Genomic DNA, 20933 nt, shown 5'->3' on the forward strand with positions numbered 1-20933 from the left:
AGGGGGGTCATGAAGAGGGGTGGGTGTCATTCCAGGTGGGTGCCTGGAGTTGCTGGGGAAGGCATGTGCAGTAGGTGTCAGCAAGAACTTCTCTGGAAGCAACCCAAGTGTCCACTGATGGATGGACGGATAAACACAATGTGGTATAGATGGAGTAGTATTCAGCCTCAAAGAAGAATGCAACTCTGATACATGCTGCGACGTGAGAAAGTCTTGAAAGCATTATTCAGAGTATGTTAGTTTGTTGGGTCTGGCATAACAAAATATCACACACTCAGTGGTTTATTTATTTATTTGGCTGCCCCGGGTCTTAGTTGCGACACACAAGATTTTCAATCTTGTTGCAACATGCAGCATGCAAACTCTTAGTTGTGGCATGTAGCATCTAATTCCCTGACCAGTAATCTTACCCAGGCCTCCTGCATTGGGAGCGTGGAGTCTTAGCCACTGGACCACCAGGGAAGACCCACGAACTCAGTGGTTTAAACAACAGAAATTTATTTTTTCACACTCTGGAGGCTGGAGGTCAAGATCAAGGTGCCGGCAGGTATGGTTTCTGCTGAGGCCCTCCTTGGCTTGTAGACAGCCACCTTCTTCTTGTGTCTACAGTGGTCCTCCCTTTGTGCATGTACCCCTAGTGACTCTCTGTGGGTCTTGATCTTTTCTTGTAAGGACACCAGTCATATTGGATTAGGGCCCACCTTAATGGCCTCACCTTAACTTAATCACCCCTGGGGCTTCCCTGGTGGCTCAGGCGGTTAAGAGCCTGCCTGCAACACCGGAAATGTGGGTTTGATCTCTGGATCGGGAAGATACCCTGGAGAAAGGAATGGCTACCAACTCCAGTGTTCTTGCCTGGAGATTCCCATGGACAGGCTACAGTCCATGGGGTTGCAAACAGTCAGACACGACCGAGCAACTAATACACACATTTAAAGGCCCCATCTCTACATACAGTCGTATTGTGAGGTGCTGGGGGTTTGGACTTCAACCTAAGAATTTGGAGGGATACTTCAGCTTATAACATTTAGTGAAATAATCCAGACAAAAATACAAATATTGTATGATTCCTCTTATATGAGGTACCTAGAATAGGCAAGTTCATAGAGACAGAAAGTAGATGAGAGGTTACAGCGGTGGGGGGAATGGGGAATTATTGTTTGATGGGTTTGGAATAATGAAAATGTTCTGGAAATGGATAGTAGAGATGATTATACGGCATTGTTAATATACAATGCCACTGACTTAAACTAGTTAAAATGGTAAATTTTATGTTATGTGCATTTTACCGTAATTAAAGTGTGTGTGTGGGGAGGCTAGCAAGATATGGGAGAGATCTTTTTTCTGCTCAGGATTATATAAAATGCTCAATCCCCAGACTCAAGTGGTTCTAGTTTGGCTGGGCTGTCCTCCAGCCCTGGGGACCAGGTGGACATGGGTGTGGGGACCCGTGAAAGGCTGGGATGTCATGTAACCAATCCTCAGACTTGAGGATGGGAGTGTCACCCATTTGGGGATGAGGTCCTGCCACTCATCAGGTAGTGAGGTAATGGGGGCAATGGGAGGCAGGTGCCTGGGTTTTCACCTACAACTCTCCCCTTCCGGCTGGTTGACTCTGTTATGATCTCTTCAAGCCTCAATTTCTTCATCTGTAAAATGGGAGCAGTAATACCGACTCTGCAGGATTGGAGGGTCTCAGAGACAACACAGGCATATGGTAGAATTAGCTCCCTTGAGTAGGAGCCTAACAGATGGCAGTGATCCTATGCTAGTAGTGGTGACTGGTGCCTCCTGTCCTTGGGCCTTGAGCCGCTTTCATCTTTCCATAAATCTTTCGTGTGTGCCTCTGTGTGCTGGGACTAGCATGATGAACAAGGCATACTCCTTTCCTTTAGGGCACTTGATTTCTCTATTGAGTAACAAATTATAGACAAGGAAATAAACACATCTATAATTACACATTGTATTTAGGACTGTGAAGGAGAGAGAGGAATTCAGGAGAGAGGATAGCTGTGTGTGTGTGTGTGTAGCTTAAGGGAGTCAGGGAGGGCTTCTCTCTAGGGTGGTAGCATTTAAGCCAAAGCCAAAAGAATAGGAAGGACCCAGCTGTGCAGACAGCTGGGCGGAGAACATCTGGGCAAGGAAACTGCATACTCAGAGGCCCTGAGGAAGTAGAGAGCTAAGTGTGTCCCGAGGACTGAGAGGAGCCCACCCCTTGGGTGTGGCTTTGGGTCCTGGACAAGGGGGATGGACACAGAGAGACATTGGGGAACAGGCCAGGGGACGGGTTGTTCAGGGCGCCCCCTGACTGGGGGCTGCCTGCTCTCAGGACTCTGTCAGCTCTCAGGACTCTCCTGTCCTGGGGGGAGTCTCCAAGGCTGTGTCCTGTTGTTGGCACTGTTCCCGGGGACCTCTGAAGTTCAGAAAATATTAGTGGGTGGAGGGCTGATGAATGCCAGGCTTTGGCCCCAGTGCCAGGCTATGGAGCCTGGTAACGCACACATCCTGGCAGCATTCCTGCTTTTCTACCTCCAGAGCTGCACCGTTCTGCTGCAGTGGCCTTGGGCAAGTCATTACCCTTGCTGTGCCTTAGTTTCTGCATCTGTGAAATGGGGGTAAAACAGGATAACTCATGCACCTTTTCCCCTGTGAACTTTAAAGAAACTTTTTAAAATTGGAGGATGATTACTTTGCAATATTGTATTGGCCTCTACCATACAGCAACATGAATCAGCCACAAGTACACATATGTCCCTTCCCTCCTGAGCCTCCCACCCCATCCCACCCCTCTAGGTCATCTCAGAGCACAGGTTGAGCGCTCTGTGCCCATATAGCAGCTTCCCACTGGCTCTCTATTTTACACATGAGAGTGTATATATGTCAACGCTACTGTCTCAATTCGTCCCACCCTCTCCTTCCCTACTGTGTCCAAAGTCTGCGTTTTTATTAGGATCAAATGAGTTCAGGGAAAGGCTTAGGACAGTAACAGACACACAGTCACATCCCATAAGCTTTCTGTTCCTGCTGTCATTGTGTAGGGCTCTGGGGAAATTCGTCTTTGCAGGAGAGTCGGCATGGCAGAGAGGGCCAGGCCACGTCCTTGTCTACAGCCAGACGGCTGGGCTTGCGTCCTGCCTTCTCTGTTGGACACTTGATTGACCTCTGTGCCTTGGTCTTCTCAGCCACCAAATGAGATGCTCAGGGTTGTGGGAATGGAGTGAGTTAACTCACGCCAGGTACAAAGCAGAGTGCCTGGCCGGTAGCAAGTTTGATGGGAGTATTTGCTGCTGCTGCTACTTTTAGTATTGTTACAGTTTTCAGAATGGAAAGGCTGAGCCTCAGGCTCACCAGCTCACACCCTCTGTGTGAGGAAGGATCGTGGAGGGAGACCCGGGGAGGAGGCTTACCTGAGGCCGAATTCCCGGGCCTGAGCCCTGGAATCCTGTCCTGCCAGCCCTGGGGAGACAAATGACCGGCACCCCCGTGTCTGCCCTCTTTGCAGAGGGAGGGCTCCTAGCTGGGGTCCCCAGGGCCAGTGGGAGTCGTCGCTGCGGACACCAGGAGTGTGGGGCCGCAGGGCCCGGGCCAGAGTGGCAAGGGGCTCTGGCCCTCCCTGGCACATTCCAGGCTCCTGAGGGGGTGGCCAGGAGCCAGGGTGCCGGAGGGAAGGAGAGAGCCTTTTAAGGAAACATTTCTCTGCTTTAAAAAAAAAAAAAATAGAGAGACAAGAAACATTGAAACACACAACAAAGTTAGTGGGCTGGCTGGCGGGCTGGCCTGGAATGTGCAGCTGTGGGTGGTGGGTGGAGGAGGCCCTGGGGGGCAGCAGGCCACGAAGGGGCACCCCGGCATCAGGCCCGCAAACTGGGGGTCCACAGTGCAGATCTAAGTCCTCAGAGAGGACAAGGATGGGACCTGGGGTCAGGTTCCGTGGTTCCCCATTGCTTCAGGGTGGTACTTGGAGAAGGGAATGGCAACCCACTCCAGTATTCTTGCCTGGAGAGTCCCATGGACATAGGAGCCTGGTGGGCTACAGTCCAGGGGGTGGCAGGGAGTCGGACATGATTGAGTGACTAGTACTTTAGGGTGGTTCTAGAGAAGAGGCTCTCCCTCTTGTCTCAGAGGACACCTGTCCATCCTGCCTTTGCCTCAGTATGTGTCCGTAACCCCCCTCACTTCCCTAACCCCCAGTCCCCAGTGGAGACCAGACACGCACTCTCGGGTACTGCAGGGGAAGACAGCGGTGGTGGATGGGACCTGCCTGTGGCTGGGAGGCTGTGGCACTAGCTGGCAGCATCCTCTCCTCTTGCAGCTGATTCCACATTTAAGGTCTCACCCTGTTCCAGCTCTAGCTCCAAGAGAAGGAGCAGAGCAGGGTGCTGATCTGTGGGTTGGCCCACTCCCACTCCGGCCTGAGGGCCCATGGGTGTTAGGAGGAGTGGGACAGGAGGGCCTGGCCCCAGGAGGTTGAAACCTACAAGCCTCAGAGTGGGATTTGGGGTTGGGGATGGAAGGAGACAGGGAGGAGGTCACTGCTAGATGCTGGACTCCTGCTCTGAAGGTGCCTAGGGGACAGCAGTGACTGAGACCTTGTCTGATGAGCAGGGCGTCCTGAAGGCTGCAGCCACCTCCAGACTTTCCTGCCCTTCTGTCCTGTTTTCCTGGCATCCTCCACCCCACCCCGGGTCACTGATCAGCTGTGTGACCTTGGGAAAGTTGTTTAATTTCTCTGTGCCCCCTGTACCTCATCTGGAGGTATGATAGTACCTACCTTACTGTTGTTGAAAGGATTACATGGGTTAATGTGGGTAAGACACTGATAATGGTGATAATGGCCCTGGTGGCCTGGATGGTAAAGAATCTGCCTGCAGTGCAGGAGACCTGGGTTTGATCCCTGGGTTGGGAAGATCCCCTGGAGGACGACATGACAATCCACTCCAATATCCTTGCATGGAGAATCCCCATGGTCAGAGGAACCAGGTGATCTACAGTCCATTGGGTTGCAAAGAGTCAGACATGACTGGGTGACTAACACTTTCAAGGTATTGATAATAATGCCTGCTATATATTGATAGTACACATTCAATATAGTTATTGCTCCTTGTTTTGGCTTCATATATGATTCTCCCAAGTCCTAGAGCAATGTCCAGTACAGGGTGGTAGGTGTGTGTGCTGTGTGAAGTCGCTTCAGTCATGTCTGACTCTTTGTGAAACTTATGAATGATAACTCACCAGGCTCCTCTGTCCATGGAATTCTCCCAGCATGAATACTGCAGTGGGTTGCCATGCTCTCCTCCAAGGGTGATAGGTACTGAGACTCAACTCAGGTCACTTTGCTGGATAATGAGTTGGCAGGGAGCCTGTAGCATGACGGGGTCAAGAACGCAGGGATGCCAACTCCCAGCCCCTCCACCTCTTCCAGAGCCCGGGCACATGGTTCCATAAGTAGGGACACCTTCTGAGCTGACATGTCAAGCCAGGTGGTCCCTGGAGCTGGTCAGATGATAGAATAGGGTCAGGGGACAGAAGGACTCAGCTGAGGGTGACGCCTCTATGAACAGCCAGCTCCGACTGGGGCTGGGGGCTGTCACTGCTGTTATAGAGTGGGGGGCTCGATCACCCACTGTTGGAGAAGGTAGCCACCTGCTCTTTGGTGATCCATGGCTTATGTCCAGACATCCTCATGCCTGGGGCTGGGGGAGGTGGGGAGAGCTTCCCCCTCTGTCCCCTCTGTGGGCCCCTGCATGGTGTTCAGGTCAGGAATTGGAGCCAAGGTTGAGGTATGAGCTCCAAGAAAAACGTGTCCTGGCTAGAAAAAAAGGAATACACCAAGTCTCTGATAAAGGCCTCTGCTAATTGTCAGGGTAGTGGTTTGGCTGCCGGGCCCCTGGGGAGGGAGTGTTATCTCAGGGTAGGGAGCAATCCAGCCCCCTCTCTCCGCCCATCTCCCTCTGACTCGAGGCCATGGGGCCACCCCCTCCCTCATCAGAGGAGAAGATGAGGATGATGACAAAATAATAGCTCACCCTTGGAGAGTGTTTGCACCCTCAAGACCTTTCACATGTATTAGCAGAGTGGCTGGTTTCTTTTGGAAGAGCCGACAGGCCCTTCACCAGACCATTTCCCCACATGGTGTGGGAAGCTTGGCCAGCCCTCTGCAGCTCTGACCTTTGAGTGAGACACCTTGGCATTTGGGAGAATGGAGGAGGTGACTTTTCCTTTCTAGAGGTCTTAAACATGGTTTTAAAAAAAACAAAAACAAAAACAAATCTTACCATATTGCAGAAAATTTAGAACATAACACAAAAGAAAAACAAAACAAAACAAAACACCTTATTCTTATTACCTTAACCCTGGTGCTTTGACCTCCGGTCTTTCTGCATATTTCTTTTTACAGAATTTTAAGAATGTGTCCATTTCATTTTGGCCTCTGCATCTGAGCACTGTTGCCTAGGCATTTTCACGTGTTGCTACACAGTCTTCCAATGAACTCTCCTCCTGGAGGGTGTCAATGTTTGTGAACTGAAGGGAGGGGTGTCTAGCACGGGCTGGTGGGGGAGCAAAATGATCTCAGGAGGCCCTGGGTTTCTATGGGGATGAAAGATGCTAACCTTGCCCTTTCTCTGTTCCTCCCACAGGTGGCTGCCCCCTGCATTCCTCCATCCAGCCATGAACTGGTGGTGAGTGACAGTCCATTCCTGCCCCGCCAGCCCACCCTCCTCTCTTTCCTCAGCTACTGCTGCAGCTTACTTTGCCTGTGTGCATGCTCAGTCGCTCAGTCTTTGCGACCCCATGGACTGTAGCCCTCCAGGCTCCCCTGTCCACGGGATTTCCCAGGCAAGAATACCGGAGTGGGTTGCCATTCCCTTCTCCAGGGGATCTTCCAGACCCAGGGATCCAACTCACGTCTCACATGTGTTCTGCATTGTAAGCAGATTCGTTACTCTGAGCCACTGGGGAAGCCCCCAAGCATCCTGGTAGCCCCCACGGGTGCTGGGCCATTAGGTAATGAGGAAGAAGGGGCCATGTCCTGAAGCTGAAGCCCAACTTGGAGGAAATGAGTCATGAGGTCCCTTCATGACTTCATGAGACTCGGGGCCTCTTATTTCAATCTTGAGACTTAAGTCCTTGGAAAAGCCCATAAAAGGGCATCTCGCCTGTCTCTAGGCCTGGTCAGGTGCCTGTTGTCTTGGGGCTTACAGAACAGGGGGATGGCATCTCCTTTGACCTGCCTGATCCCTGGTCAGGTCCCCTTTGGCTGGAGGTGGGGAGATGGATGGCATGACCCACAGAGTCCAGGTACCTGGGAAATTAGTCACATTCAGGCGGCCTGCTCCATCTCCAGGCTCTTTGGCTGACTCTGCTTTTCTGCCTTCTCTCCATGTCCCCGACCCCCGCACTGCTCCCTCTTTCCTCCAGTCAGGCTTCCAGAAAAGTGTGGATGGGGCAGGACTCCTGTGAGTTATGGGCTGGGGAGAGGGGCCTGCTCCAGACCCATCCCAGCTGGGCTGATTTGGAATGTTTCCCTCCCTGCCGTCTCTCTGTCTTCGTACCCTTCAGAGCTCCCTCCTGCTCCCCAGCCCAGCACAGGAGGCAGGCCGGGGCCCTGGGGACTGGAGAGGGAGGGCCCTGCCTCTCCACACACACACACAGGTGTGTGTGCGCACGCCTGCACCCATGTGTGCGCTTGTTTGTGACTGGAGTTTGTGATGGAGGCCCAACTGGGCTCCCTCCCACTGATGGGTATAGAGGTGCCTGTGGTGACACTGATGTGGGTGGGAGTCTTGGGGAGTAGGCAAGGGCCCAGGGGACCCAGGCAGTTGGAGGTGTCTGCACATGACTTGCTCAGCCTGGATGCTGGCATCTCACTCGGGTTTCCTGGTCTTTTCTCTTCTGACACCCAAGTGCTGTGTAACAGTGGGCCAGTCCTGCCCTCTTTCTGGACCTCAGTTTCCCTTTTTGTCAAAGAAGGGGGCTGCACTTGATGCTCCAAAGGCCTTCTCAGTTCTGATACATATCCGCCTCCCATCCTTCCCCTCTCTATTCAGGGTCATTGGTGGAATGAAATAAAGCATGCAAAAAAAGAAAAAAAAGGTATGCAGAGGTGATTATGACTCTTAGATGTCTCTTGGACGCAGAGCAGAGTCACTGCCCTCTGCCCTCCTGGTCTAGGCCCAGCCATGACTTGTCTCGGCCTGGATAATGGAACATTCCACAACCTGGCTCAGGCAGGAGTCCCTTCTGGTATCTAACTTCAGTTCCTCCAGCTGGAATGCCAGCCTGTTCCCTTCTGTTCCAACCTGTGACCCCTCCTCACATAAACAAAGCTCACAAGACTCCCAGAGGTCAGGCATTCCATATCCTTTCCTCGCATCGGCCCCTCCTTCCTAAACTCACTGGGCTCAAATCCTTTTGGGCCTCACCTCTGCCCAGCTGTGTGTCTCCAGATGTGGAGTATTCTTTGCACAGAGCTCAGTCAAAGGTCATCTGACAACAGCAGGGCTTAGGGGTCGAATACTGTGGGGATGAGGCCAGAGTGCAGGCCTGGTTTGGAACTGCCAGTGAGAACTCTCTCTGGGATTGCGGAAGGATGCCGTGGAGGGCAGGCAGGGAGGGGTGGAGAGGAAGGAGCCCACGTCTCAGCATTTCAACCCGACTGCTACTTGGCCGCTGGGAACAGAATGTTCTTGGCTGGTCGAGGATAGTTGGGGGGCTCTGGGGTCTAGGGCTCTCCAGTCAGGAGCCAAATGCTTGACCTCCGGGAGTCTCGTGAGCTTTGTTTACATGAGGAGGGGTCAGGGATTGGAACCGAAGGGAATAGGTTGGCATTCTGACTGGAGGAATTGCAGTTAGATACCAGAAGGGATGAGCTTCCCAGGTGGCGCTAGTGATAAAGAACCCATCTGCCAGTGCAGGAGATATAAAGAGGCGTGGGTTCAAACCCTAGGTCTGGAAGATCCCCTGGAGGAGGGCATGGCAACCCACTCCAGTATTCTTGCCTGGAGAATCCCACGCACAGAGGAGCCTGGCGGGCTGCAGCCTATAGGGTCACAAAGAGTCGGACAGCACAGCACGGCAGCAGAAGGCACTCCTGCCTGGGCCAGGCTGTGGAATGTTCCCATCTGTAATGTGCCTGCCCTGGGCAGAGGGGCCCTGACCCTTGTGGACGTTGCATGAGCCATCTGGTGGGGGAGTGATTGTGACACCGAAGATTTCCCCACCTGAGTCAGGACCTGCCTGCCTCCCCTCAGGATTGATCAAGAATGAGGGAGTTCCTTAGGGCCTGGATCTGTGGCCATGGACACATTGGTTAACCTCTCTGGACCTCAGTTCCTCCTCTGCGGATTGGGAGTTAGTAATAGTACCTACCTTAGGAGGCTGTGAAGAGAATAAAACTCACCGAATCAGTCTGTATTCAAAGCCTCCAATGGCTGCTCACCCCTGAGATTAAAGGCCCAGGTTCTTCCATTGGTCTACACAGCCCTACAACGATGGGTAGATTTCCTTTCTCACCTTATCTTCTAAAAGCTCCCTCCTTCTCTCAGTCTGCTGTGACTACCTGGCCTTGTTGCTGGTCCTTGAACATCAGCCAGATACTGCCTCAGGGCCTTTGCACTTGCTGATCTTTTCCCAAGGATACCTACCAGGCTCTTTCCCTCCTTGAGGTCTTTACTCAAGTGTCAGATTTTCCTTCCCCCAGCAACCCTCTCTCCCTTTCCTGCTTTCTTTGCCCCTTAGCATGTGTTACCATCCTACTTGCTGATCTCCTTTAAAAGGCTCCCACCAACATGAAAGCATACATTACCATATGTAAAATAGACAGCCAATGGGAATTTGTTGTAAGACTCAGGGAACTCAAATGGGGCTCAGTAACAACCCAGAGGGGTGGGATGGGGAGGGAGGTGGGAGGGATGTTCAAGTGGGAGGGGACATGGGTAAACCAATGGCTGATTTATGTTGATGTTTGGTAGAAACCAACACAATACTGTAAAGCAATTATCCTTCAATTAAAAATAATAAATAAATAAAAAAGCCTCCCACCACACCAGCCTGTAAACTCTATGATGACAAGGGGTTTCTATCCTCTATGTTCGCTGCTCTATTCCCACTATCTGACACACATTAGGTACTCAGCCATGCTTATTGAGTGGCTGGAAGAAAGGCATTCAGCCAGATGCTCAACGCAGATTAGGTGTTCAATAAACAGGACTGTTGTCCTCTGATTCTTTGCTCTTGGGCCGTGGGGGTCTATTGGGGGGGGGGGGGGCCAGTCTCCAGCTGGAAACTCTGATACTGTCCCTGGGGAGGGAAAGTGGCCCAAGGGAAGCCGGGAGAAAGTTTGGCTTCCCCTAGAGAGCACTCAACACCTGTTTCCTCACGGCAGGCAGGCAGGCAAGTGCTTTGAGCAGGTTCAGAGGAGGGAGGAAAGGGCGGGTCGTATTTTTCCTTCCTTTTCCCTTCAATGCCTGCCCTTCAGCCTCTGCAGGGCTGGTCTCTGGGCTCCCCGACCCCTCCCTCTTGCCTCACACTGTGTGTTTGTCTTTTTGTTGAGTTTTCTCCATGCCCCCAGCTCTCCCTCTGGCCTTCTCACCCATCTCACTTCAGTTCAACCCCCACACCCCTGCCCCAGGATCGGGACCACTCATCCTTGGGCCCAGGATCTCTGCCAGCTTCAGGGCTCTGCCAGCCAAACATTTTCCAGCCTGTGCCAGGCCAATCAGGGCAGAGTGGCTTAATCTTCAACCCATATTTTCATCTTACTCAACAGATGTTGCCCAAGGCCTTGAGGAGAAGGGTCCTAGGGTCACCTCCCTCCTGTGGGGTCCACTGCTGGGGGCGGGCTGGAGAGGGCTGAGGGTGTGCTTGTCATGGATGCTCCTGATCCTTGGAAAGCGCTGAGGCAGCTCTTCTCAACTTCGGAAAAATAAGAGTCCAAAGGAATTTCCCGAGGGTGATGGCCAAGTGCAGTGGCCACCGAAGTGGGCCAGATCTGAGCCCTTCTGCACCCAAAGGCTGGCACCCAGGAGACCTGGGTGGGGGGAGAGCTGTGTGGGCACTGCTTCTCCTCCGCAGGCCAGCCCCCAAACCAGGACTTGAAATGCTCTGTGGAACAAGTCCTGTTGAATCACAGGTGGGGTGGAGAGTGTGTGGTGGGGGACGGGGATGCCAGGTTGCTTTCAGTAATCAGAGCAAGTGAAAAGCTAACCCATGTATGGAATTTCCTCTTTGCAGACCTTTGTTGTGAGAGCTTTACAAAAATAAACTCATTTATTCTTCAGCACAGTGCAGTGAGGGAGGTGCTGTGATTACCCCAATGTCTCAGATGAAGAACCCTGATAAGACCTAAGGCCACAGAGTTGTTTGGAGGGGGCCCTGGGGTTTCATCTCAGTAGCCTGGCACCAGGGTCCGTACTTGTAACCATGATCGTGACAAATGGGACTGGTTTATTACACAGCAGCTGCAGTTCTCAGAGCCTTTCCCCTGATGCTGGGCTCCCCAAGCCCACAGTGACTTGTGTGGAGGTCTGGACAGGTGTGGGCCCATCTTGGGGAGAGGAGCAAACTGGGGCTCAGAAAGCCCAGGTGACTGGTTCACGGTCACACAGCAGTGGGGGGTAGGCTGGATCAGCAGTGGGGTTGTGGATTCCTAGGCCAGCTTTCTCCCTGATACCCTCAGTGATTGCTGCTGATGTCAATGCCTGCTATTGCCAAGTGGGCTTCTCCTGGATTTCTTCTTCTAAACAGTGCTAGTCATGAGCCAGAGGGCCTGGGATTTAGGGGCCGGTCTATCCATCCATCTGTCTGCCATCCATCCTGTAGCCTGCCAGGCTCTTCTGGCTATGGAATTTTCTAGGCAAAAGAGTCCTGGAGTGGGTAACCATTCCCTTCTCCAGATCTTCCCGATCCAGAGATTGAACTTGAATCTCCTCCATTAGCAGGCAGATTCTTTATCACTGAGTCACCAGGGAAGCCCCATAGCCCACTCTCCATCCATCTATCTGCCATCTGTCCTACCAGCTAACAACTCCCGAGCACCTCCCTTGTGCCAGGCACTGCATGCTGGTTCTTTTCTGCTGAGTGCCAGGGCTTCTGGAGGGCAGATGCAGATTCAGTGGGCACAGAGCCACAACAATGAGAGGACCACAGGACATGTAGTCAAATCCTGCTCTTTCTTAGGAGAAGAAACTGAGGCCCTGACATTTTTTTTTAAATCTGATTCACTTTTTTTTTTCAATTGTGGTAAAATATGTGTGTACTCACTAAGTCTCTTTGGTTATGTCTGAATCTTTGCAACTCTATGGACTGTAGCCCTCCAGGCACCTCTGTTCGTGGAACTCTCTAGGCAAGAATACTGGAGTAGGTTGCCATACCTTCCTCCAGGGGATCTTCCCGACCCAGGGATCAAACCCACGTCTCCTGTGGCTCCTGCATTGCAGGCGGAATCTTTACCGCTGAGCCACCAGGGAAACCTGTGGTAAAGTACACATAACAGAAAAATTACCATTTTAATCATTTTGGAGTCCAGGTCAGTGTATTAAGTACATCCAATTCATTGCACAACCATCACCACCATCCACCTCCAGAACACTTTTCATCTTGTGAAACAAAAAGCTCTACACCCATTAAATAAGAGCTCCGTAGTCCCTGCCAGCCACCTTTCTACTTTCTGCCTCTATGAATCTGATGACTTAATGTACCTCATATGAGTGGATTCATACAAAATTTGTCCTTTGTGACTGGCTTATTACCCCTCCTCAAGGTTCATCCATGCTGTAGCATGTGTCAGAATGGCCTTCTTTTTAAGGCTGAGTAATACTCCATTGCATGTATTGCTGTTTGTTGTTCAGTTGCTACGTTGTGTCTGACTCTTTGCGGCCCCATGGACTGCAGCACACCAGGCTTCCCTGTGTATATACCACATTTTACTGACTCATGTGTCTGTCTATAAATACTTGGGTCATTTCCACATTTTAGTTACTGTGAACGATGCTACTATGGACATGGGCATATAAATATCTCTGTCAATCCCTGCTTGCAGTTCTGCTGAGTATATACTCATGAGTGGAACTGCTGGATTACATAGTAATTCTGCTTTTGACTTTTTTTGGAGGGACCACCATACTGTTGCCCACGGTGGCTGTACCATTTTGTATTACAACCGGTAGTGCACAAGAGGGTCTAATTTCTCCACATCTTTGCCCAAACTCTTTCTTCTCCTTCTTCTTTTTGATAGTAGGCATCCTAATGGTTGTGAGGTGGTGGTCCTCAGATTTTCAGATAACTCAAGGTATCCCAGTGTCAGATCTAAGGTGAGGAGGCACCAGGTTGTCTCGTGGAAGAGAAGAAGGCCCCTGAGAAACACGTGGAGCCCCCCAGCCCAGCGCTGCCATCCTGCTTTCCATCAGGGAGAGTGTCCAGCAGTGGCTTTAGTTCATCTGAACTCCCAACCCCGATGCATTTCATCCCAGGGCAGTGAGTGGGCCATGAGGGGGCCATCTTTTGGAGATTCTGGAAAACGGAGTAAAGCCAGGAGAAATGAGCCTGAGAAAGTCCTGGTTTTCAAAGGAAAGGGCAAACTCTGAGCACTGCATTCCAAAGAGGATTCGCAGAGCCATGAGGGGGGTTGGAAATCAGTTTGTGTGCCCCCTCGACTGCCTGGTGTGGAGAGGGAGGGTATGGGGTGGGGAGGTGGGTATAGAGTGGGAGTGAGACCTTCCTGAAGGACAAACTGGCTTCCTTGCTATTGCTCTCCAGAGGAGCACCTCCTAGGTGGAGGGTCTCATAAAGAGGAGGAGACCTGGGTGTAGAGAAGAGTTTTCTAACACCTAAAATGGACCGTCGGGGCTGTCTGAGGGAGTCGTTGTCTGTCACTGGAACACATCACACTTACTGATGCCTGTTATGGTGCAGATAGAAGGTCCTGTCGCTGTGGGGAGTGCTTGGGTGGAAGTCCTCAGGGCCCACTGAGGTCCTGTCCTTACACTTGGCTGTGAAGGGACATGGTCCCCAGAGGGCAAGGCATCCATGCATGTGCTAGCCACATCCCTTTTGACTCCCACTGGGAGAGGCCCCAATTGGGTGAAGGGCCTCGCCCTGTCTAGTGGGAGAGAGAGAACTCTACTGTGGAAGTGAACTAGTGCCTGGACTCAGGGGTTCTGACCAGAGGTAGCCTTGGGGTCCAAGGAGGCAGCCGTCACTCTGTGCTGCACTGGGTAGGCAAGCCTGCCTCCTGTTTCCAGTCCAGGTTAAGACTTGAGCAAATGGACAATAAGAGGGAAGGAGGGCAGGTCTTCCAGAAGGCAGCAGGGCTGAAATGGAGAGGGCTGAAACAAAAGACCAAGCTTGGGGGCCGGAGCAAATCCAGCGCCCTTGCTGGGGGGACGAGGGGCCGGGCCGTCTTGTTTCGTTGGCCCTGGCTGGGGTGCTGCTGGGAAGAGCCTGGGTGTGGGAAAGGAGGCGGGAACCCAGGTGGCACGGTGGTGGGCAGTGAGGAGCAGAGGATGCAGATAAGAGGAGGGGGAAGGAAGTGGAGTCCACGAGGGAAAAGGGGCCAGATAAGGGAGAGGAGTCCAGAAGCCAGGTTGGGGAACTTGAACTTGATGATCCAAGCACTAAGGGCCATTGTGGGTCCTTGAGTGGGGAAGTGACCCAAAGCAAGCGTTGTGAGTGAAGTCTGCCGCCAGCTGTGGGGTGTGGCTTGGGGGCAAGGGGGCTGCCAGGAGGAGGGCTGGTAGACCAGATGACGCTGGCGCATTCGTTGGGCAGAGGACTTGTGCAAGGGCAGCCAGGGGGGCGTGGAGGAAGGGCCTGGGGAGGTGCACACCCCCAACGCCTTGTCTGAGAGAGAGGAGGACAACGTCCACAGGAAGGAGAGGGTGGCAGGAGGGGGTGAGAAATATTCCAGCCTGGCTCAGGGCCAGCCCGGTGAGCGCACGCGAGCAGGACAGGGTAGGGGGGCGGGGTCCACAGTTGCCCAGCCTCAACCACCTGGAGTCGGGTCCTGGGTCCCTCAGGGTGAATTGGGGGGACCCTGAAGACAGGTGTGAGCTTGCCCAGGCCCCTCCCTGGGGGTGCAGGGAAAAATCAGGCATCACATTCCATTTGTTCACATCCAGCTTGCTCTTTTACTCTGGTGGCCTCGGCCTGCCCAGGAGAGGCTGTGGCCCCTGAAGCAACTTCATCCAAAGACTCATGGGCCCCGGGCTGCTGGCATCCTCCCCCTCAGCCCTTTGCCCCCCGTCTTGATGACCCCCTCTTCCCGGGATGCTGGGAAATAACTGGAGGTGAAGGGCTGACCGGCTCTCACGTGGAGCTGGCCAACCACCCTGGAAACTCAGTTTCCTTATTGGCCGAGAGAGATTCAGAGCGCTCCCCCGCCTGCTGCTGCTGCCTTGTTACCAGGTTACTGGTCCTGGACTGGCTGTGGGGCCTGCGAAGTGCCCTCCCGGCCACACCCCCTCTAAATGTCCCGTTAATGGTGCTTCCCTGCCCTTCCCTTTGGCTTTTAGCCCCTTTTCTTCATCTGCTTTAGGGCTCTATTTTGAGAACACATGAGCCTAGAATAACGTGCTCTGGGTCCTCGATTTGCCTCCCAACGGGCAGGCAGCGCTGTCCCTGACCTCACAGTCCATCCGTGGCAGTAGATGTGATGTCATGGGGTCTTTTTGGCCTGAAAAACTGTCCAGATTCCAGGCCTCCCAGGGGGCAAGAGAGGGGAGAGCTGGAGGGGTGGGAGGGGGGAGGGTGTGAGGAATTTCTGGACGGAATGTTCCTCCGGAGGCTGAGGCTGAGTCCGCATTCTGCCCGGGCCCCTCCTCCCCCCAGTCCAGGACTTGGGCACCTCCCCCCACCCGCCATGGCCCTCTGCCTTTTCCTTCCTCCAGAACAGCAGCCCACAGACACATTTTTTCCCAGCCCACCCTCCCTGCCGGCCACCGACGTGTCCTCTTGCATGAACCTTGAGGCAGTCATCGCAGCCACAGCAGCCTCAGCAGACTGGCCCCTCCTCCGGCCCACACCATTGGGGGTGGTTAAACCCACTGAGAGGACATGCTTGTCTTTTTTTGGAAAGAAAAGAAAAAATTGAGCAAAGGATGTGCAGCTTCCCTTATCCATCCTGTGGTTCACAACCCCTCGCATTCAGGAAGTTCCCTCTGATGTCTGATCCCAGTCTCTCCTACTGCAACCCATTTCCTCCTCTTCCTCTGGAAGTGTATTGGAGAAGCCTCATCCTCCTGAGGGCCCGAGACAATTAGTTTTTAAGCCGCAGAAAGCTTGTTCCCAACAGGAGGGCAGTTGATTAAGAGTAAGAGGAACTGAATGAAGATTATGCCCAAGAGGAGACTGAGCATGAGGTGGATGTACGGAGCCGCGTTCAAAAACCAGCTGTCTGTCTACTGGCTGTGTGACCTTGGCCGGGTGGTTTAACCTATTGGCCCCTTAGTTTTCCTCACCTGTGAAATGGGATAATGCTTACCTGGTGAACATTGGTTATGAAGACTGATAATCATGAAAGTGAAGAGCCCAGTGTTAAGCCCAGGGCATCCTTAATACCTACTGAGTCGTTCTTGTTACTGCAGTCACATTATGATAAGGCACCTCCAGTCTAGGACCAGGAAGAGATCAGGCAAGTGAGGCCCCTCGCTGCAACACTGGAGGAGGTATTGCTCTCGGGGTTGTGCACCATGAGGCTTGGCCGTCAAGCAGTACCAGGTCCAAACCCTTCCACTTGCTCCTGAGCTGGATTTGAGTTGTCCTGCCTGGGGGCAGGAGGCATTCTGGAAGACCCCTGGTGGGGCAGGTGATTCGGCTTTGAAAAGCCTGGGTTTGTCCTGGGATTGGGCAGGGAGTGGGGCCAGATGGGGGTGGGTGTCACCCTTATCTGGGTTCCATCTGCTTCATCCTTCTACTGCTGAGCCGTGAAAAGTGAAAATCGCTCAGTCGTGTCCGAGTTCTTTGTGACCCCATGGACTCTACAGTGCGTGGAATTCTCCAGGCCAGAATACTGGAGTGGATAGCCTTTCCCTTCTCCAGGGGATCTTCCCCAACCCAGGGATTGAACCCAAGTCTCCCACACTGCAGGTGCATTCTTTATCAGCTAAGCCACAAGGGACCGCTGAGCCTTAGGGGGAAGGAAAAGCAGAGTCGGCCAGCTGGCACCTGCTCACCTCGCCTGCAGGCCAGCCGGGAATTGGGGTGAGGGGCAGCAGGTGGGCTTAGTGGTGGGCTTTATGAAACATGGGTGTCCACCGGAGTCCTGCCATGCATCTCACTGTGAGAGGCTGAGCAAATCATACCCATAACTTTCTGTACCTCAGTTTCCCCATCCATGAAATGGGGAGGGAGGAGATGGTGTCTGAGGAGCGGTGTGCAAAAATAGGGTGTGTGTGACAGCCAAGGCCTAGTGGGTCTCTGTCAGCCACTGAAGCCCTGATGGCCTGGGAACTTCCTGTAGCATACCCAAGCCTCCCTGCAGGACCTGGGACAGGGGTGGCCTGAGGGGAGACCCCTCTCCTGTTACCAGTTCCCTTGCCTTTTTCATTCCCACTAGCCCCAGAGCTGGCAGTGCCTGGGAAACAGGGAAGCCAGACTCCAATCCCAGGAGGCCTGGGGTGGAGGCGAGGGGCAGAGCAGAGGGGAGGGGAGTGCAGTGTGCATGCTGGGCTATGTTTGCAAACACTGCAGGAAAACACTGGGTGTTGAGTTTGGAAGTGTTTTTTTGGAAATTTTTAGCTCCTCAGAAAGCCTCTTCACTAATGTTGAGGGCCGGCGTTTAATGGCTGGCCCTGTGGCTGGCCTCCAGCTGGCGTGGGAAGGGGTGCGGGCAGAGGGGCTGGTGCTCAGATGATTGCTGGCAGGGAAAGAAGTTGCTTTTGCCCTGCTGAGGCCTGTGGTTTCTAATATTGCCTCCTTGGTCTGCCCTGTGCCAGACCCAGGAGGGGTGGGACAGGAGGGTCAGGGTGGGGCAGGGTGGGGTGGGGTGGAGACGATAAATAACAGCTCACATTTACGGAGAGCTTCCTAAGTGCCTGGCCCTGTGCTGAGTGCTTTCTCTGCTTCATCTCATTTGCATTTCACAGAATAGGGCCGTGCAGTCCCGCCGGGGAGCAGCAAGGACACGCTGACCTGCCCGAGGTCACAGTTAGCAGCAGAGAGTCAGGATGTGGCCCGGCTGGCTTCTGCCAATGCTGCCAGTCTAGACTGGTCATTTTCACAGTGTTGTCCCCGGACCTGGAAACCTATTAGAAATGCGCCCTTTTGGGTCCTTTCCTAGTCTGTGGGTTCTGACCTCTGGGGAGGGCCCAGAGGCCCGCCTGTCTGTCAGCAGCCCTCCGGGTGATTGGTGGGCACAGTCCAGTTTGAGACCCCCAGCTCTCACTCTGCCCTGCCCAGTCGGGGTCTCTTGGGAGACTTTCCCCAGAGCAGGACGAGGGGCTCTCCGGGGCCTGTAATGGACATGAGGCAGGCATTCTGTCTCCAGCTTCTCCATCCCACCCTGTTTCTGTCCTTTCTCCCTGTCAGGGATGCTGATTGTACAGACTGTGAAGAGTGAGGGCGTTGAAGCTGGGAGATCTGGGTCCTGACTCAGTTGTGCTGTGTAGACTCTGTATGCAGAAGGTCCCTGTGGACTGCTCTCTAGGCCTTCTCCTCCCCGCCAGGAGGCCAGAGCCACTCAGGGTGGAGGCACTCGGGCGTCCTGTGCAGCCCGTGGTCTCCACGTGAGCAACACAGAGCCGTGGACCAGAAGAGACGGGCAGGGGATCCAGGGGCGGGGGCAGCCTGGCTCTGCCTCTGAGGACTCTGCTGGGTGGGGCCGGCTGGTGGTGGGAGGCTGAGGGCGACGCTGGTCCTGATTGTCAGGCAGCTCCTAGAGCTCCGTCTAGGGCAGGGATCCCTGGGGATTTCTTGTGGGCTCATTTGCCTCCTGCCCCATGGCCTGTGGCTTGGGAGTGGGGCCTCTGGGGGAGGGAGGGGGCAGCTGGGGGAGGGTTAGGGCTGGGCTGGGTGGGGACAGAATGTGGCATCTTTATTGCTCTGCAGAGTCATCCTCAGACTCCAGGTGGGTCAACGGAGGAGGCTGGGAGGGGCTGGCTGATCTACCTCCCCAGCTCCAATCCGTTCCTGGACCCTCAACCATCCCAAGCTGCCTTGACCCTGAACTACACAGGAGGCTTTATTCACCTGGAAAGAAGTTTTGGCCTCAGCCTCCTGCCTCTAGTGTGTGTGTGTGTGTTAGTCACTCAGTTGTGTCTGACTCTTTGCGACCCCATGGACTGCAGCCCGCCCGGCTCCTCTGTCCATGGCATACGCTGTCTCTAGTACAGTAGGGTAAAGTTTGTGCGTTTTTAGAAAGAGCACTACTGCCTTTAGCTCAGCCTGCTTCCTTCCTCCAAGCCTGAAAGTGTGTTAGTTGCTCAGTCATATCTGACTCTTTGCAACCCCATGGACTGCAGCCCGCCAGGCTCCTTTGTCCGTGGCATATTCCAGGCAAGAAAATGGAGTTTTCTAGTTGCTGTTTCCTTCTCCAGGGGATCTTCCCAACCCAGAGATCAAACCCAGGTCTCTTGCATTACAGGCAGATTCTTTACTGTCTGAGCCACCAGCGAAGCCCTCCTCCATGCCTGTCTTGGTCCAGTTTTCTCCCAGATGCCGGAACCTTTCAGAAGTCATTCTGTTCATTCCCCTGTCTTCAGACATGAACAGCGCATCCTCAGGTCCTGGGGATAGGGTTGGGGCTGGTGTTTCCTATACTGAGATCCATTGTCTATACCTGGTCCATGGTCATCTTAGTGAAGACTTGTTTCCATGACCTTGACTCATGCCCACTTGCAAGATTCAAGCACCCCTCAGACCACATAACTGAATTGGAAATGGAGCCCTGGAGACTGTGGTTCAGGAAGTGGCCCTGGAACGAGAAGTTTTTCTCTTGTGGTGAGGGAGTCTAAGGAGCCCATGTTTCAGGATGCCTTTAGTGGGAAGCACTTCTCTTGGTCTGGGCGAGGGAAGGATGGCACCAGGGTGAGGGACAGGATCAGTCCTCAGGTGTTTAGTGACTGCCCACTACACATAAACTAGTCTCCAGAATGAGGGATATGGCAACTGAGTTGGTTAAAAAAAAAGCTGCTTTGAATCTGTTTTGGAGAAAAGTGGGATAAGAATCACAAATAAAACAATAGTTGGAATGAGACCTATTCCCACAATGAGATTACTCATGCACCGAGGACCAGATAAACAGCTCAGACAGTAAGGCTTACTGGAGTTCTGAGGTGGGAAAGAGCCCCCCTTGCTGGGGTGTTCAGAGAGGGCTTCATGGAAGGGGAGAGCTTGCAGGAAAACGTGAGAAGCCATTCCACAAGCCAAGTCCTGGATGTGGGAATAGCAAAGAGTCTGGATGGAGCAGAGCTTTGGGGCATGGAAATTGAGGTCTGCAAGGTGGGGGGCAGGGCCCATGTGGGGTGGTTCTTGAAAGCCCACTAAAGTGTGAAACATCATGTCTGGGACTGCTGCAGTTTCACATAGTTTGAGGCATAGATACCCAAGATGGGGTTCCAACACTTTCGTTCTCCTTAGTAGTCAAGTGGCTTTGGCCCACTCATCTGATTTCTCCTTATTGGTAAAGTAAGGCTCAAAGATGGTAAGGGTCCCTGCCTCACTGGGTTCTTATGAATAGATGAAGCATCTGGGGTAGGTACACATGCCTGGCAGGTAGGAACAGGAGACTTACTCGCTCCTTGTTCCCTTTTGAGAGATCGGAGTTAGGGTCCCTCTTGAGGTGTGTCGAGCTGGATGGTTCTAGGACCAATAGGATGGTCTTTCACTTTCCAAGTTCTGCCTCCAAGTCTGGGGTCAGCATATTATGTCTGAGTCTTGGGTTGGCACCATCCAAGCTGTCTCCAGAGGCCTTCTGCCCATCACAGCCTCCAGCCCCGGGG

At 53.3% G+C, this 20933-nt stretch overlaps 1 protein-coding gene across 5 annotated transcripts in view; it reads left to right on the plus strand.

Moving 5' to 3' along the window:
• TNS1 (tensin 1) overlaps positions 1 to 20933 on the plus strand; it is a 207976-nt gene that overhangs the window by 82529 nt on the left and 104514 nt on the right. For all 5 annotated transcript variants that reach the window (XM_061148780.1, XM_061148781.1, XM_061148782.1 and 2 more), the window contains one exon: positions 6639 to 6680. In XM_061148780.1, coding sequence (XP_061004763.1) covers positions 6639 to 6680 — 42 coding nt within the window. The remainder of the gene's footprint in view (positions 1 to 6638; positions 6681 to 20933) is intronic.

This window comes from Dama dama, chromosome 8, assembly GCF_033118175.1.
Source record: "Dama dama isolate Ldn47 chromosome 8, ASM3311817v1, whole genome shotgun sequence".
In the NCBI taxonomy this organism is placed as follows: domain Eukaryota; kingdom Metazoa; phylum Chordata; class Mammalia; order Artiodactyla; family Cervidae; genus Dama; species Dama dama.